The sequence below is a fragment of the Salvelinus alpinus genome, chromosome 14 (genome assembly GCF_045679555.1).
Source record: "Salvelinus alpinus chromosome 14, SLU_Salpinus.1, whole genome shotgun sequence".
In the NCBI taxonomy this organism is placed as follows: Eukaryota; Metazoa; Chordata; class Actinopteri; order Salmoniformes; family Salmonidae; genus Salvelinus; species Salvelinus alpinus.
Window position 1 is genome coordinate 42654203 of NC_092099.1, and position 17858 is coordinate 42672060.

The 17858-nt window shown below is 41.2% G+C and overlaps 1 protein-coding gene across 1 annotated transcript in view; it reads right to left on the reverse strand.

The window, feature by feature from the left end:
- Positions 1–14541, reverse strand: part of cfap65 (cilia and flagella associated protein 65) — a 107219-nt gene extending 92678 nt beyond the window's left edge. Inside the window, exons 1-5 of the mRNA XM_071341500.1 lie at positions 14451–14541; positions 11737–11813; positions 10924–11108; positions 3931–4033; positions 1699–1865 (exon numbers count right to left, since the gene is read on the reverse strand). Of these exons, the coding sequence (XP_071197601.1) occupies positions 1699–1865; positions 3931–4033; positions 10924–11108; positions 11737–11811 (530 nt within the window). The 5' untranslated portion in view covers positions 11812–11813; positions 14451–14541. The remainder of the gene's footprint in view (positions 1–1698; positions 1866–3930; positions 4034–10923; positions 11109–11736; positions 11814–14450) is intronic.
- Positions 14542–17858: the final 3317 nt, after the last annotated feature.

A 17858-nucleotide genomic window follows, 5' to 3' on the forward strand; every position in this document is an offset into this window, starting at 1 on the left:
CGGAAGCCAGCCGCACCAATGTGTCGGAGGAAACACCGTGTACCTGGCCCCCTTGGTTAGCGCGCACTGCGCCCGGCCCGCCACAGGAGTCGCTGGAGCGCGATGAGACAAGGATATCCCTACCGGCCAAACCCTCCCTAACCCGGACGACGCTAGGCCAATTGTGCGTCGCCCCACGGACCTCCCGGTCGCGGCCGGCTGCGACAGAGCCTGGGCGCGAACCCAGAGACTCTGGTGGCACAGCTAGCGCTGCGATGCAGTGCCCTAGACCACTGCGCCACCCGGGAGGCCCTTAACCACTATTAACTAAGCAACCTACCTTTAACTAATATTAACCAGCCTACCTTTAACCACCATTAACCAACCTACCTTTAACCACTATTAACTAAGCAACCTACCTTTAACCACTATTAACCAACCTACCTTTGACCAATATTAACCAACCTACCTTTAACCACTATTAACTAAGCAACCTACCTTTAACTAATATTAACCAGCCTACCTTTAACCAATATTAACCAACCTACCTTTAACCACTATTAACTAAGCAATCTACCTTTAACTAATATTAACCAGCCTACCTTTAACCACTATTAACTAATCTACCGTTAACAACTATTAACCAGCCTACCTTTAACCACTATTAACCAGCCTACCTTTAACCACTATTAACCAACCTACCTTTAACCACTATTAACCAACCTACCTTTAACCAATATTAACCAACCTACCTTTAACCACTATTAACCAACCTACCTTTAACCACTATTAACCAACCTACCTTTAACCAATATTAACCAACCTACCTTTAACCACTATTAACCAACCTACCTTTAACCACTATTAACCAACCTACCTTTAACCACTATTAACCAACCTACCTTTAACCACTATTAACCAACCTACCTTTAACCACTATTAACCAACCTACCTTTAACCACTATTAACCAACCTACCTTTAACCACTATTAACCAACCTACCTTTAACCACTATTAACCAACCTACCTTTAACCACTATTAACCAACCTACCTTTAACCACTATTAACTAAGCAATCTACCTTTAACTAATATTAACCAGCCTACCTTTAACCACTATTAACTAATCTACCGTTAACAACTATTAACCAGCCTACCTTTAACCACTATTAACCAGCCTACCTTTAACCACTATTAACCAACCTACCTTTAACCACTATTAACCAACCTACCTTTAACCAATATTAACCAACCTACCTTTAACCACTATTAACCAACCTACCTTTAACCACTATTAACCAACCTACCTTTAACCAATATTAACCAACCTACCTTTAACCACTATTAACCAACCTACCTTTAACCACTATTAACCAACCTACCTTTAACCACTATTAACCAACCTACCTTTAACCACTATTAACCAACCTACCTTTAACCACTATTAACCAACCTACCTTTAACCACTATTAACCAACCTACCTTTAACCACTATTAACCAACCTACCTTTAACCACTATTAACCAACCTACCTTTAACCACTATTAACCAACCTACCGTTAACAACTATTAACCAGCCTACCGTTAACAACTATTAACCAACCTACCTTTAACCACTATTAACCAACCTACCTTTAACCAATATTAACCAACCTACCTTTAACCACTATTAACCAGCCTACCTTTAACCACTGCTGTGATAATAGTGAGTGTAGCTTGCCTGGCGTTGCGGAACATGAAGACGGTCTGTGATTGGTGGAGAACAGCACAGGGGGGTAGCAGGACAGACTCGGGTACGTCCAGAGCATGGCGAGGGATGGTCGCCCTCAGAGACACCTGGAACAACCCATCTCTACTGTGGAACTCTATGGTGTCCTGGTACTCACACTGCTCAACACACAACAGACACACACGTTATTACCTGGACAGTGTCCAGTCTGGATTATACACGTTATTACCTGGACAGTGTCCAGTCTGGATTATACATGTTATTACCTGGACAGTGTCCAGTCTGGATTATATGTTATTACCTGGTCAGCGTCCAGTCTGGATTATAAATGGTATTACCTGGCCAGTGTCCAGTCTTGATTATACATGTTATTACCAAGCTAGTGTCCAGTCTGGATTATACATGTTATTAACTAGACAGTGTCCAGTCTGGATTATACATGGTATTACCTGGCCAGTGTCCAGTCTGGATTATACATGTTATTACCTGGACAGTGTCCAGTCTTGATTATACATGTTATTACCAAGCTAGTGTCCAGTCTGGATTATACATGTTATTAACTAGACAGTGTCCAGTTTGGATTATAAATGGTATTACCTGGCCAGTGTCCAGTCTTGATTATACATGTTATTACCTGGCCAGTGTCCAGTCTGGATTATACATGTTATTAACTAGACAGTGTCCAGTTTGGATTATAAATGGTATTACCTGGCCAGTGTCCAGTCTTGATTATACATGTTATTATCAGTTCAGTGTCCGGTCTGGATTATACATGTTATTACCTGGTCAGTGTCCAGTCTGGATTATACATGTTACTACCTGGTCAGTGTCCAGTCTAGATTATACATGTTATTACCTGGTCAGTGTCCAGTCTAGATTATACATGTTACTACCTGGTCAGTGTCCAGTCTAGATTATACATGTTACTACCTGGTCAGTGTCCAGTCTGGATTATATGTTATTAACTGGCCAGTGTCCAGTCTGAATTATATATGTTATTAACTGTCCAGTGTCCAGTCTGAATTATACATGTTACTACCTGGTTAGTGTCCAGTCTGGATTATATGTTATTAACTGGTCAGTGTCCAGTCTGGATTATATGTTATTACCTGGCCAGTGTCCAGTCTGGATTATATGTTATTAACTAGACAGTGTCCAGTCTGGATTATATGTTATTAACTGGCCAGTGTCCAGTCTGGATTATATGTTATTAACTGGCCAGTGTCCAGTCTGAATTATATATGTTAATAACTGACAAGTGTCCAGGCTAGATTATACATATTATTAACAAGCCAGTGTCCAGTCTGGATTATACATGTTACTACCTGGTCAGTGTCCAGTCTAGATTATACATGTTATTACCTGGCCAGTGTCCAGTCTGGATTATATGTTATTAACTGGCCAGTGTCCAGTCTGGATTATACATGTGTTATTACCAGTCCAGTGTCCAGTCTGGATTATACATGAGTTATTACCAGGCCAGTGTCCGGTCTGGATTATACATGTTATTACCTGGTCAGTGTTCAGTCTGGATTATACATGTGTTATTACCAGTCCAGTGTCCGGTCTGGATTATACATGTGATATTACCAGGCCAGTGTCCAGTCTGGATTATACATGTTATTACCTGGCCAGTGTCCAGTCTGGATTATACATGTTATTACCTGGACAGTGTCCAGTCTGGATTATACATGTTATTACCTGGCCAGTGTCCAGTCTGGATTATACATGTTATTACCTGGACAGTGTCCAGTCTGGATTATACATGTTATTACCTGGACAGTGTCCAGTCTGGATTATACATGTTATTACCTGGTCAGTGTCCAGTCTGGATTATACATGTTATTACCTGGCCAGTGTCCAGTCTGGATTATATATGTTATTAACTGATTATTTATTCATTATTTACTTAAATAGTGATCCATTCTGGCTACTAGATATTTAATGAAATAGTGATCCATTCTGACATCACACAGGACCACGTGCTGAGACCAATCACGAGCCGGCAGGCTACAAGTAGGCTCTCTCAGGCAGGATGAAAATGACTACATATACCATGATCCTTAGCAATATTTTGGTGCCATTCAGCTCCATTCAGCAATTTTGCGTGCTTCAAATTCAGAATACTTCCGGCGTCATGCGCCATCGGTAGTTTTCCATAGGAATACGTGGATGACGTCAGCGCTATCCGTATCCACTGGTTTTAAAGTCTACGGTTATTACCCTGTCAAGGGGGCGGAATGTAACAGGAAGAGAAAAAGAGGTTCCAGGACTCAGAGTGATGATCTGAGGAAACAAGGTGGTGAAGAACTTTGACGCAGGAGGCCTGGGGGAGAAAACAAACAAAACGTTACTACACATTCTGCTGTTTCATCAAACATCTAGGAAGATCTACAGTGGGAAGTATTCAGACTGCCTTGACCTTATTCAGACTGCCTTGACTTATTCAGACTGCCTTGACCTTATTCACACTGCCTTGACTTATTCAGACTGCCTTGACCTTATTCAGACTGCCTTGACTTATTCAGACTGCCTCGACCTTATTCACACTGCCTTGACCTTATTCAGACTGCCTTGACCTTATTCAGACTGCCTTGACCTTATTCACACTGCCTTGACTTATTCAGACTGCCTTGACCTTATTCAGACTGCCTTGACCTTATTCAGACTGCCTTGACCTTATTCAGACTGCCTTGACCTTATTCACACTGCCTTGACTTATTCAGACTGCCTTGACCTTATTCAGACTGCCTTGACCTTATTCAGACTGCCTTGACCTTATTCAGACTGCCTTGACCTTATTCAGACTGCCTCGACCTTATTCACACTGCCTTGACTTATTCAGACTGCCTTGACCTTATTCAGACTGCCTTGACCTTATTCAGACTGCCTTGACCTTATTCAGACTGCCTTGACCTTATTCAGACTGCCTTGACTTATTCAGACTGCCTTGACCTTATTCAGACTGCCTTGACTTATTCAGACTGCCTTGACTTATTCCACGTTTTGTTAGGTTACAACCTTATTCTAAAATGTATTAAATCGTTTTTTCCCCCTCATCAATACCACATAATGACAAAGCAAAAACACGTTCTTGGAAACTACATTTACATAAGTATTCAGACCCTTTACTCAGTACTTTGTTGAAGCACCCATGGCAGCGATTACAGCCTCGAGTCTTCTTGGGTATGACGCTACAAGCTTGGCACACCTGTATTTGTGGAGTTTCTCCCATTCTTCTCTGCAGATCCTCTCAAGCTCTGTCAGGTTGGATGGGGAGCGTCACTGCACAGCTATTTTCAGGTCTCTCCAGAGATGTTCAATCGGGTTCAAGTCCGGGCTCTGGCTGGGCCACTCAAGGACATTCAGAGACTTGTCCCAAAGCCACTCCTGCGTTGTCTTGGTTGTGTGCTTAGGGTCGTTGTCCTGTTGGAAGGAGAACCTTCACCCCCGTCTGAGGTCCTGAGTGCTCTGGAGCAGGTTTTCAGGTTTCCCTCGATCCTGACTAGTCTCCCAGTCCCTGCCACTGAAAAACATCCCATAGCATGACGCTGCCACCACCATGCTTCACCGTAGGGATGGTGCCAGGTTTCCTCCAGACGTGACGCTTCGCATTCAGGCCAAATAGTTCAACAGACCAGAAAATCTTGTTTCTCATGGTCTGAGAGTCTTTAGGTGCCTTTTGGCAAACTCCAAGCGGGCTAGAATGTACCTTTTACTGAGGAGTGGCTTCCATCTGGCCACTCTACTATAAATACCTGATTGGTGGCGTGCTGCAGAGATGGTTGTCCTTCTGGAAGGTTCTCCCATCTCCACAGAGGAACTCTAGAGTTCTGTCAAAGTGACCATCGGGTTCTTGGTCACCTCCCTGACCAAGGCCCTTCTCCCCCGATTGCTCAGTTGTCTGGGCGGCCAGCTCTAGGACGAGTGTTGGTGGTTGCAAACATCTTCCATTTAAGAATGATGGAGGACACTGTGTTCTTGGGGACCTTCAATGGTAGCCTTCCCCAGATCTGTGCCTCGACACAATCTTGTCTCTGAGCTCTACAGACAATTCCTTTGACCTCATGGCTTGGTTTTTGCTCTGACATGCACTGTCAACTGTGGGACCTTGTATAGACAGCTGTGTGCCTTTCCAAATCATGTCCAATCAATTGAATTTACCACAGGTGGACTCCAATCAAGTTGTAGAAACATCTCAAGGATGATCAATGGAAACAGGATGCACCTGAGCTCAATTTTGTTTCTCATAGCAAAGGGTCTGAATACTTATGTTAATAAGTTATTTAAAAAAATATATATATATATTTGGGGGTATTGTGTGTAATTGCTGAGGATTATCTTTTTTTAATCAATTTTAGAATAAGGCTGTAACGTAACAAAATGTGGAAAAAGTCAAGAGGTCTGAATACTTTCCAAAGGCACTGTATCAAGTATTTAGCCAGCAGCATACCACCCTGCATACCACTGCTGGCTTGCTTCTGAAGCTAAGCAGGGTTGGTCCTGGTCAGTCCCTGGATGGGAGACCAGATGCTGCTGGAAGTGATGTTGGAGGGCCAGTAGGAGGCACTCTTCCCTCTGGTCTAAAAAAAATATCCCCCAATGGTCTAAAGAAATATCCCAATGCCCCTGTGTAGGGGGATGTTAAACGGGTGTCCTGACCTCTCTGAGGTCATTAAAGATCCCATGGCACTTATCGTAAGAGTAGGGGTGTTAACCCCGGTGTCCTGGCTAAATTCCCAATCAGGCCCTCAAACCATCATGGTCACCTAATAATCCCCAGTTTACAATTGGCTCATTCATCCCCCCTCCTCTCCCCTGTAACTATTCCCCAGGTCGTTGCTGTAAATGAGAATATGTTCTCAGTCAACTTACCTGGTAAAATAACGGATAAATGAATAAAAAATCAACAGTGCCCTCTGACAGTGACATATTTTTTGTTGTCTTGGCTCTGTAGTCCAGCACTTTTGATTTGAAATGATACCATGTCTATGAGGTTAAAGTGCAGACTGTCAGCTTTATTTCATCCATATGGGGTAAATGGTTTAGAAATTAGTTAGTTTAGTCCTAAATGTGTATTAAAGTTGTCAAAGGTTTAGTATTTGGTCCCATACAGTATTCCTAGCACGCAAATGACTACATCAACCTTGTGACTCTACAAACTTGTTGGATGCATTTGCTTTTTGTTTTGGTTGTGTTTTAGATTATTTTGTGCCAAATGGAAATGAATGGTAAATAATATATTGTGTCATTTTGGAGTCACTTTTATTGTAAACAATAAATATAATTTATTTCTTAACACTTCCACATTAATGTGGATGCTTCTATGATTACAGATAGTCCTGAATTACTTTTGGTCCCCTAAAATGGGGGGAACTATGAGCAAAAAGTCCTGTGATTTCTAAACCATTCACCTGATATGGATGAAAATACCCTCAAATTAAAGCGGACAGTCTGCACTTTAACCTCATAGTCATTCTATCATTTCAAATCCAAAGTGCTGGAGTACAGAACCAAAACCACAAAAAATGTGTCACTATCCCAATAATTATGGAGGACACTGATAACTTCAACATGATATCATGGAACAACGTCATCCTGGCTCGTTTTTTGGGAATAAAGGTATTATGTCACAGTAGTTGACGTTTTTCTCAATACGTTACAGTCAATGGGAAATGTTTTCTGGAGACGTTTTCATGTTTAACTCGTTTCTCGTTTATGTTTCTCTCTCACTCTCTACCTCCTCTTTACCCCCCTCATTCTCCACCTCCTCTTTACCCCCCTCATTCTCTACCTCCTCTTTACCCCCCTCATTCTCTACCTCCTCTTTACCCCCCTCATTCTCTACCTCCTCTTTACCCCCCTCATTCTCTACCTCCTATTTACCCCCCTCATTCTCCACCTCCTCTTTACCCCCCTCATTCTCCACCTCCTCTTTACCCCCCTCATTCTCCACCTCCTCTTTACCCCCCTCATTCTCTACCTCCTCTTTACCCCCCTCATTCCCTACCTCTTTTTTAATGATAATGAGTTGGTCATTTAGTATACTGTGTATGATAATGGGCTGGTCATTTAGTATACTGTGTATGATAATGGGCTGGTCATTCAGTTTACTGTGTATGATAATGGGCTGGTCATTTAGTATACTGTGTATGATAATGGGCTGGTCATTTAGTATACTGTGTATGATAATGGGCTGGTCATTTAGTATACTGTGTATGATAATGGGCTGGTCATTTAGTATACTGTGTATAATAATGGGCTGGTCATTTAGTATACTGTGTATGATAATGGGCTGGTCATTTAGTATACTGTGTATGATAATGGGCTGGTCATTTAGTATACTGTGTATGATAATGGGCTGGTCATTTAGTATACTGTGTATGATAATGGGCTGGTCATTTAGTATACTGTGTATAATAATGGGCTGGTCATTTAGTATACTGTGTATGTCCTAGCTGTTCATATCTAACTTGCATATACTTTCATTGGTGTGTAAAATGGCACCCTTTTTTATGTCACTTTTATTTAACCAGGTAGGCCAGTTGAGAACAAGTTCTCATTTACAACTGCGACCCGGCCAAGATAAAGCATAGCAATTCGACACATATAACAACACAGAGTTACACATGGAATAAACAAAACATACAGTCAATAATACAGTAGAAAAAATAAACCAAAAAGTCTATATACAGTGAGTGCAAATGTCACGTTCCTGACCTTATTTCCTTTGTTTAGTCTTTGTTTAGTTGGTCAGGACGTGAGCTGGGTGGGTGTAGTCTATGTTTTATGTTTCTATGTTGGGTTTGTTGTTTGGCCTAATTTACATTTAAGTCATTTAGCAGACGCTCTTATCCAGAGCGACTTACAAATTGGTATTGCTAATATGGTTCTCAATCAGAGGCAGGTGTTTGTCATTGTCTCTGATTGGGAACCATATTAAGGTAGCCTGTTTTCACTGTTTGTTTGTGGGTGATTGTTCCTGTTCGTGCGTTCATGTATTCTATGTTCACTAGTTCAGGACTGTAGCTTCGTCGTTTTTCGTCTGTTTTATTGTTTTTTTGTTCGTATTGAGAAGTGTTTCCAAAAAAGTCCTTACAGCAAATGAGGTAAGTTAAGGCAATAAATAGGCCATGGTGGCGAAGTAATTACAATATAGCAATTAAACACTGGAATGGTAGGATGAATGTGCAAGTAGAGATACTGGGGTGCAAAGGAGCAAGATAAATAAATAAATAACAGTATGGGGATGAGGTAGTTGGATGGGCTGTTTACAGGTGGGCTATGTACAGGTGCAGTGATCTGTGAGCTGCTCTGACAGCTGGTGCTTAAAGTTAGTGAGGGAGATATGAGTCTCCAGCTTCAGAGATTTTTGCAGTTCGTTCCAGTCATTGGCAGCAGAGAACTGGAAGGAAAGACGACCAAAGGAGGAATTGGCTTTGGGGGTGACCAGTGAGATATACCTGCTGGAGCGTGTGCTACGGGTGGGTGCTGCTATGGTGACCGGTGAGCTGAGATAAGGCGGGGCTTTACCTAGCAGAGACTTGTAGATAACCTGTAGCCAGTGGGTTTGGCGACGAGTATGAAGCGAGGGCCAACCAACGAGAGCGTACAGGTCGCAATGGTGGGTAGTGTATGGGGCTTTGGTGACAAAACGGATGGCACTGTGATAGACTGCATCCAGTTTGTTGAGTAAAGTGTTGGAGGCTATTTTATAGATGACATCACCGAAGTCGAGGATCGGTAGGATAGTCAGTTTTACGAGGGTATGTTTGGCAGCATGAGTGAAGGATGCTTTGTTGCGATATAGGAAGCCGATTCTAGATTTAATTTTGGATTGGAGATGCTTAATGTGAGTCTGGAAGGACAGTTTACAGTCTAACCAGACACCCAGGTATTTGTAGTTGTCCACGTATTCTAAGTCAGAGCCGTCCAAAGTAGTGATGCTGGACGGGCGAGCAGGTGCGGGCAGTGATCGATTGAATAGCATGCATTTAGTTTTACTTGCGTTTAAGAGCAGTTGGAGGCCACGGAAGGAGAGTTCCCTATTCCCTATATAGTGCATATATTTTGGGTCTCTGGCCAAAAGGGAAAGGGAAAGGGGGAAACCTAGTCAGTTGTACAACTGAAAGCATTCAACTGAAATGTGTCTTCTGCATTTAACCCAACCACTCTGAATCAGAAAGGTGCGGGGCGGCTGCCTTAATCGACATCCACGTCTTCGGCGCCTGGGGAACAGTGGGTTAACTGTCTTGCTCAGGGGCAGAACGATAGATTTTTACCGTGTCAGCTCGGGGATTCGATCCAGCAATCTTTCGGTTACTGGCCCAACGCTCTAACCACTAGAAAGTTTGGACGTTTTATAAAAGGTCCAGAGAACATTTTAGAAAGGTCCAGAGAACGTGTTATAAAAGGTCCAGAGAACGTGTTATAAAGGTCCAGAGAACGTGTTATAAAGGTCCAAAGAACATTTTAGAAAAGTCCAGAAAACGTGTTATAAAGGTCCAGAGAACGTGTTATAAAGGTCCAGAGAACGTGTTATAAAGGTCCAGAGAACGTGTTATAAAGGTCCAGAGAACGTGTTATAAAGGTCCAGAGAACGTGTTATAAAGGTCCAGAGAACGTGTTATAAAGGTCCAGAGAAAGTTGATATATGCCTTGCTCGGGACGCACAAATGTATTTTAATAATAATTGTTCACTGGGCACGAACTGGTGACGATCAGAGCCGAAACGCACTGCTCTGACCAATGCACTACAGCAGTTCACAATGCTCTAACAAGACGGGGGAATGCTGTGCATACTGATGACACCTGATGGTAATATCATGTCATTATGTAGTATTTCGTTTTAAACCTTAACCCAAAACCATAGCCCTAACCTTAACCACTCTGAATCAATGCCTAAACTGTTAACCTTTGACTTGTTTCTGTTTTAATCCAGTAACCACGCAGAATTTAACCCAGTAACCACGCGAAATTAACCCTGTAACCACGTGGAATTAATGCTGTAACTACGCGGAATTAATGCATAAAAAAAAAATGTTCATCCTAACACGTTACATTTCTAAGAGAAAGTCTGAAATCCTGCTGAGCATGTAGTGTACTACATCTGGCTCTGGCTCCATGGGTCTCTGGCCAAAAGAAGTGCACTACATAGGGAATAGGGTGCCACTTCAGATCCAACTCTAGAGAAATAATCCCTGACACCAGACTCACCTGAAATGTAGTTTCTGTAGTTTACTATGGATGTTCTTCAGCGGCAGGGTCTTAGTGAACTCCCCTCCCAGCTCCCAGTCCTCCCACTTCAGCTCTGCACAGGTCTCCACCCCTAGGAAGCAGCAACGCTGCGAGGACATCTTCCTCTGGGCATCCCTTGACCGCTGCAGGGTTATGCCTGGGCCCTGGGGGCACAGAGAGGGAGACACTGAGACAAATGGACTAAAGATAACTACAGACGTTACACTACAATAACTCAGAAAAAATGGGGATCTCCTGGCAAGAGGCAAAAGCCCACGGTAGAATAAGAGTGACTTGGATGCCATACACAAAGGGGCCAAAAAGCCTGCTACACAGTGATGACTGTAATGATAGAAGAGTGTCCCTACCTGTTGTGTGTGCATATTGCCACCAGAGGGAGCTGTTTGACCAGCTTTAATTCAAAGCATCTTCAGCATGAGCTGAACTATAGTGAAAGAGCTTCCAGCTGTAAATCTGACTCATTGGCTATCAATGAATAAAAAAACAAATATGGTATTAAGAGCAACTAATTGCTCTTAAACTAATTTAGGGGCAGCAGGTAGCCCTAGTGGTTAGAGTGTTGGGCCAGTAAGTGAAAGGTTGCTAGATCGAATCCCCGAGTTGACAAGGTAAAAATCTGTCGTTCTGCCCCTGAACAAGGAACTTGAACCCACTGTTCCCCAGTAGGCCGTCATTGAAAATAAGAATTTGTTCTTAACTGACTTGCCTAGTTAAATAAAATAAAAAAATTAATTACCACAATAGTTGAATGAATGTTCTATTACTTCCTACCTTTTCATCTTTACCCCGGGTGGCTGTCCAGAGGAGGCCAGAGCTTAGAGGGTTCCCTGGAACTTCGGCCAACATCTCTGGGGGAAAAAATATATAATGAACAGCACCCATAATGCATAGGTAAGAAGTTATTCTGCATAGGCTAGGCTATTACATAACTGAATAGAAGCTGATGTACAATCCAAGCTCACCATAACGGCTGTATTCACCGTCATTTGAATAATACAAAAATACAATTAATGTATAAAAAAAACTTTTACAAAAAAACTCTTGTCATTAGAAGTAACCTGTGGATTCCTGTCGACATTCATATGTACACCAGTACAAAAAAAACAATATGTTTCTTCCTTATCATCAGCAAAAGAAAACAGCCTGTGGATATATCAAATCAAATGTATTTATAAAGCCCTTCGTACATCAGCTGATATCTCAAAGTGCTGTACAGAAACCCAGCCTAAAACCCCCAAACAGCAAGCAATGCAGGTGTAGAAGTACGTGTATGCCCCGACATTCATTCCCTTGCTTTTCCTATATGACTAGGCAAGTCGGCATTGGGGGAGGAATAAACTGTAGGAGTGTTTCATGTTATTTATGTAGTCTGTCCACATTTCTATAACTAATGACTGCAATTTGCTGATTGGTCAAACCACAAGGTGTACGCTATTTTACAACGTCATGCTGCTGATATTACAAAACAAACTAAATTGTTGGCAAACACTCAAGGTAATACTATTTGTATATTTTCACCACACGCTTGTTAGCTAGACAAATAGCAGCACATGAAATCTACAGTGGCTATGAGTGTAACCGTAATTTAGCAGGCGGAAAAGGAAGCTAGGTTGAATTAGTTGTATCAAATACGATCTATTATATTGACAAGATAGCCGAGAGACCCCCCTAACAATTGAAATACATGTTGTCAATGACTGAAGCAAAGATTATGGATACACTGACAAGATGTATTTATTTATTTAACTAAGATTACATGTCTCTCCTCCCTAACATTTTTTTGTTGATCTCCATATACAAACTCCTTGCTTGGCGAGCGAAACAACGGCACCTGCTGGAGGGAGACCAATTTTCCGCTGAGTTGAGCCTCTCTTTCCCTCTCTGATTAAAGGCAGGTGAGATCAGGTGGGACCATTCTAGCCAATGAAAGGGTTGCGCATGTGAACAACAGGGCTGCGTTCAGTAAATGTTTAAGTTCTGGAACATTCAATTAAACGGAAACGGTGCTGTACAGAACGGCCAGTTGAAAACCTGGAAGGGGTTGAGGAACGCTGTCGGCATGGCTACAGCCCTTTAAATCCATCCTCTCTAACTGTACTGTTGAAAACCGGATGCATCCGATTGTTGGTGCTATTGCCGCGTTCACAACTGGGAAATCTCAGACTTTCGACTTCAGTGTGTTCAAGACAACTGGGAACTAGGGGGGGAAACAAGCTCCGACTAGAAGAAAACGTTTTAAACTGTAATCCGATTTAGAATTCTAAATTGGATTACCGTTCAAAAAATGTTTTCCTCCGTCGGAGCTTGTTTTTTTCGGCCATCTTTCTAGAGCTCCGGCCTTTCCGAACTGAAGATAACGGGCGTCATGATTTTAACTCGTTTTTTTTCCGAGTTCCCGGTTGTCTTGAAAGCACCATATGAGTGAACTGTGGGGCGAGGATATACGGAATTACGGATATAGCCTTATACGAACTAACCAGATATAATGTAAATTCGCGAGTTTAGCATGGTTCGTACGAGGCTAAAACATACGCTAGGTGGCCACCCGGTTTAGTCGTCCGGATGAGCTCTTCCTAGCTTGCTATGTTACGCTTATGACTAGAAACTTCAGCAAAATGTTTTAACTTTTCTGCCGAAATTTGGACTTGTGAGTTCAGAATCATTCCGTTTTTATCAGGGTAATTGTTCGTTTTATATATATATATATATATAAAATGTTTTACATACATTAGACGTTAATGCCGTAGCTGTCACCCTGGTCTAATATTGGCAACACTATGTAGTTACTGCCCTCTCCTTACTGCGGCAAGCGGGAGCAAAAGACAGTGCCCCATGCTGTCTCCCCATTGAGCAGTGGACTGTCTCACCGTGACCAATATTAGGTTATTAGGCTCGGTAGACTACTCGAGATAAAAATCAAGTGGGATGGAACAAATTGGAGATGGTGACCTATACTACAAGTTATTTCGACCTCTCCCATTTAAATAAACATCACTTTCTTTTACAAGTTTTAACTAGTGCCATGTTGCTTTTGTTGCCAGCTATCCAACATAAACTAGCTAGGAAGGGCTCATCGGGACGACTGACTCAGTTGCGCAACATACTGTAGTTCGTCAATTTGGGCACTAGATTGAGATGGGCAAATGCCCCATTCAAAACAACTGGGAAATCTACAACTTTCGATTTGCAGTGCGTTCAAGACAACTGGAAACTCACTAAAAAAACGAGCTTCGACTGGGAAAATTTGTTTTGAACGGTCATCCAATTTGGAACTACAAGTAGAGTTCGACATTTTCAACCTAAAGATCACTGAAATCATGATTTTACCTCGTTTTTATCCGAGTTCCTAGTGGTCTTGAAAGCACCATAACCTCTAGCTAGCTAACGTTAGGAAGTAAGAATCGAACAACTAGCTACATAATTTGATTGTGAATGACAGCCTGCATGAATGCTCTTCATGTTATCTTAAATAGCAGTGGCCTTACCTCATTCAAATGTAATACTATGAAATAAACATCAGTTTAGACATTTAATTCACTATTTATCCAGTGCTAAGAGCAACAGTAGTCATCCATGCTCCAGTTTCCATAGAAATAATTGTTTCCGTCTCTATGGTAACGAAGGCAAACGGAGAGGGACAATTTTCATTCGTTTGCGACACGCGTTTGTCATTTTTAGCACTGTTTCTGCTGCGGGTCATAAATAATCTCTGGTACATAGCCTTTGCAAGTCTTCATACAGACACAGCCTATAGGTGCAATTGAAAAAATATGTGAATTTTCCTTATGTTTTGAGGGAAAAAAATATTTGAATGAGTTGACAACTCATGACCTCCATATGCGAGGAAAAACAAGGAAAGCATTCAATCCCAAACTAAAACCTGTTATTTAAGAGTGGAGGCAATATAAATATAATCTCATTCTACTTCTATGGTGGATACCCTGTGGTGAAGACATACAAAATACATTTTAGGAGTTATTTTTAAATCACTGCCCTCATAAAAGCTCCATTGGGACAATCATCATTTACTGTTACACAAATTAAATGGGTTTCACCATAAGGAAATTATTATTTTACTTCCCCTTCCTCAACTTAATTATTTGACTATCAGTAAACCTGCCTATGTATTTCATATTTGAACGCCATGGTCATGAATTGTCCTCTATCCTCTACAGTGTTTACTATGCAATGTAGATTCCTTCACGTGTTAAATCAATGTCTCTGTCAGCTGGAGGATTTGCAATTACATTGCATCCATCGGTACTTTTTTTGTCATATTTTTCTCTTCACAACAACAAAACATGGAAAAATAACAAAAGAGAGCTAGTGTTATACTTACAATTAATTAACTTATCAAGCAAGATGTATTACTTATAATCTAACATGTTTAAATAATATAAATAACAATACAAATACTATTACAGAATAGAATTTACAATTTAGGTATAGATAATGCAAGGTAGTACGTTGATTTTAAATGCTATATGTGTAGTGGAGCTCCCGAGTTGCGCAGTAGTCCAGGACACTGCATCTCAGTGCAAGAGGCGTCACTACAGTCCCTGGTTCGAATCCAGGCTGTATCACATCCGCCCGTGATTGGAAGTTCCCTAGGGTGGTGCACAATTGTCCCAGCGTCGTCCAGGTTTGGCCGGAGTAGTCCGTCATTGTAAATAAGAATTTGTTCTTAAAACTGACTTCCCTAGTTAAATAAATAGAGTGAAGTGCATACAGCCATTCACACCTAAGTGAGAGTGACAAGTAACAGTTCATATCTTGATCAGAGTTGTCCATGGGCTCAGGTTGAGTTTCATCAACTTGCAGGAAAATGAGACTTATATATTTCAACTTAAGAAGTGTCATCCAAAAATTCAAAAATCTGTCCTTAAGTGCCAAATAAAGTAACGGGGTTGACGATTTCTTCTTAAATCAGCTTGTTGTCAGATAGCGTGTCCCGGCACAACAAGCTCTGATAGCAGGAAATAGTAACATAATGGTATCAGATAGCATGTCTCTGATAGCAGGTAGTAGTAACATAATGGTATCAGATAGCATGTCTCTGATACCAGGTAGTAGTAACATAATGGTATCAGATAGCATGTCTCTGATAGCAGGTAGTAGTAACATAATGGTGTCAGATAGCATGTCTCTGATAGCAGGTAGTAGTAACATAATGTTATCAGATAGCATGTAGTAGTAGCATAATGGTATCAGATAGCAGGTAGTAGTAGCATAATGGTATCAGATAGCATGTCTCTGATAGCAGGTAATAGTAACATAATGGTATCAGATAGCATGTCTCTGATTGCAGGTAGTAGTAACATAATGGTATCAGATAGCATGTCTCTGATAGCAGGTAGTAGTAACATAATGGTATCAGATAGCATGTCTCTGATAGCAGGTAGTAGTAACATAATGGTATCAGATAGCATGTCTCTGATAGCAGGTAGTAGTAACATAATGGTATCAGATAGCATGTCTCTGATACCAGGTAGTAGTAACATAATGGTATCAGATAGCATGTCTCTGATACCAGGTAGTAGTAACATAATGGTATCAGATAGCATGTAGTAGTAACATAATGGTATCAAATAGCATGTCTCTGATAGCAGGTAGTAGTAACATAATGGTATCAGATAGCATGTCTCTGATAGCAGGTAGTAGTAACATAATGGTATCAGATAGCATGTCTCTGATAGCAGGTAGTAGTAACATAATGGTATCAGATAGCATGTCTCTGATAGCAGGTGGTAGTAGTAACATAATGGTATCAGATAGCATGTCTCTGATAGCAGGTAGTAGTAACATAATGGTATCAGATAGCATGTCTCTGATAGCAGGTAGTAGTAACATAATGGTATCAGATAGCATGTCTCTGATAGCAGGTAGTAGTAACATAATGGTATCAGATAGCAGGTAGTAGTAACATAATGGTATCAGATAGCATGTCTCTGATAGCAGGTAGTAGTAACATAATGGTATCAGATAGCATGTCTCTGATAGCAGGTAGTAGTAACATAATGGTATCAGATAGCATGTCTCTGATAGCAGGTAGTAGTAACATAATGGTATCAGATAGCATGTCTCTGATAGCAGGTAGTAGTAACATAATGGTATCAGATAGCATGTCTCTGATAGCAGGTAGTAGTAACATAATGGTATCAGATAGCATGTCTCTGATAGCAGGTAGTAGTAACATAATGGTATCAGATAGCATGTCTCTGATAGCAGGTAGTAGTAACATAATGGTATCAGATAGCATGTCTCTGATAGCAGGTAGTAGTAACATAATGGTATCAGATAGCATGTCTCTGATAGCAGGTAGTAGTAACATAATGGTATCAGATAGCATGTCTCTGATAGCAGGTAGTAGTAACATAATGGTATCAGATAGCATGTCTCTGATAGCAGGTGGTAGTAGTAACATAATGGTATCAGATAGCATGTCTCTGATAACAGGTAGTAGTAACATAATGGTATCAGATAGCATGTCTCTGATAGCAGGTAGTAGTAACATAATGGTATCAGATAGCATGTCTCTGATAGCAGGTAGTAGTAACATAATGGTATCAGATAGCATGTCTCTGATAGCAGGTGGTAGTAGTAACATAATGGTATCAGATAGCATGTCTCTGATAGCAGGTAGTAGTAACATAATGGTATCAGATAGCATGTCTCTGATAGCAGGTAGTAGTAACATAATGGTATCAGATAGCATGTCTCTGATAGCAGGTAGTAGTAACATAATGGTATCAGATAGCAGGTAGTAGTAACATAATGGTATCAGATAGCATGTCTCTGATAGCAGGTAGTAGTAACATAATGGTATCAGATAGCATGTCTCTGATAGCAGGTAGTAGTAACATAATGGTATCAGATAGCATGTCTCTGATAGC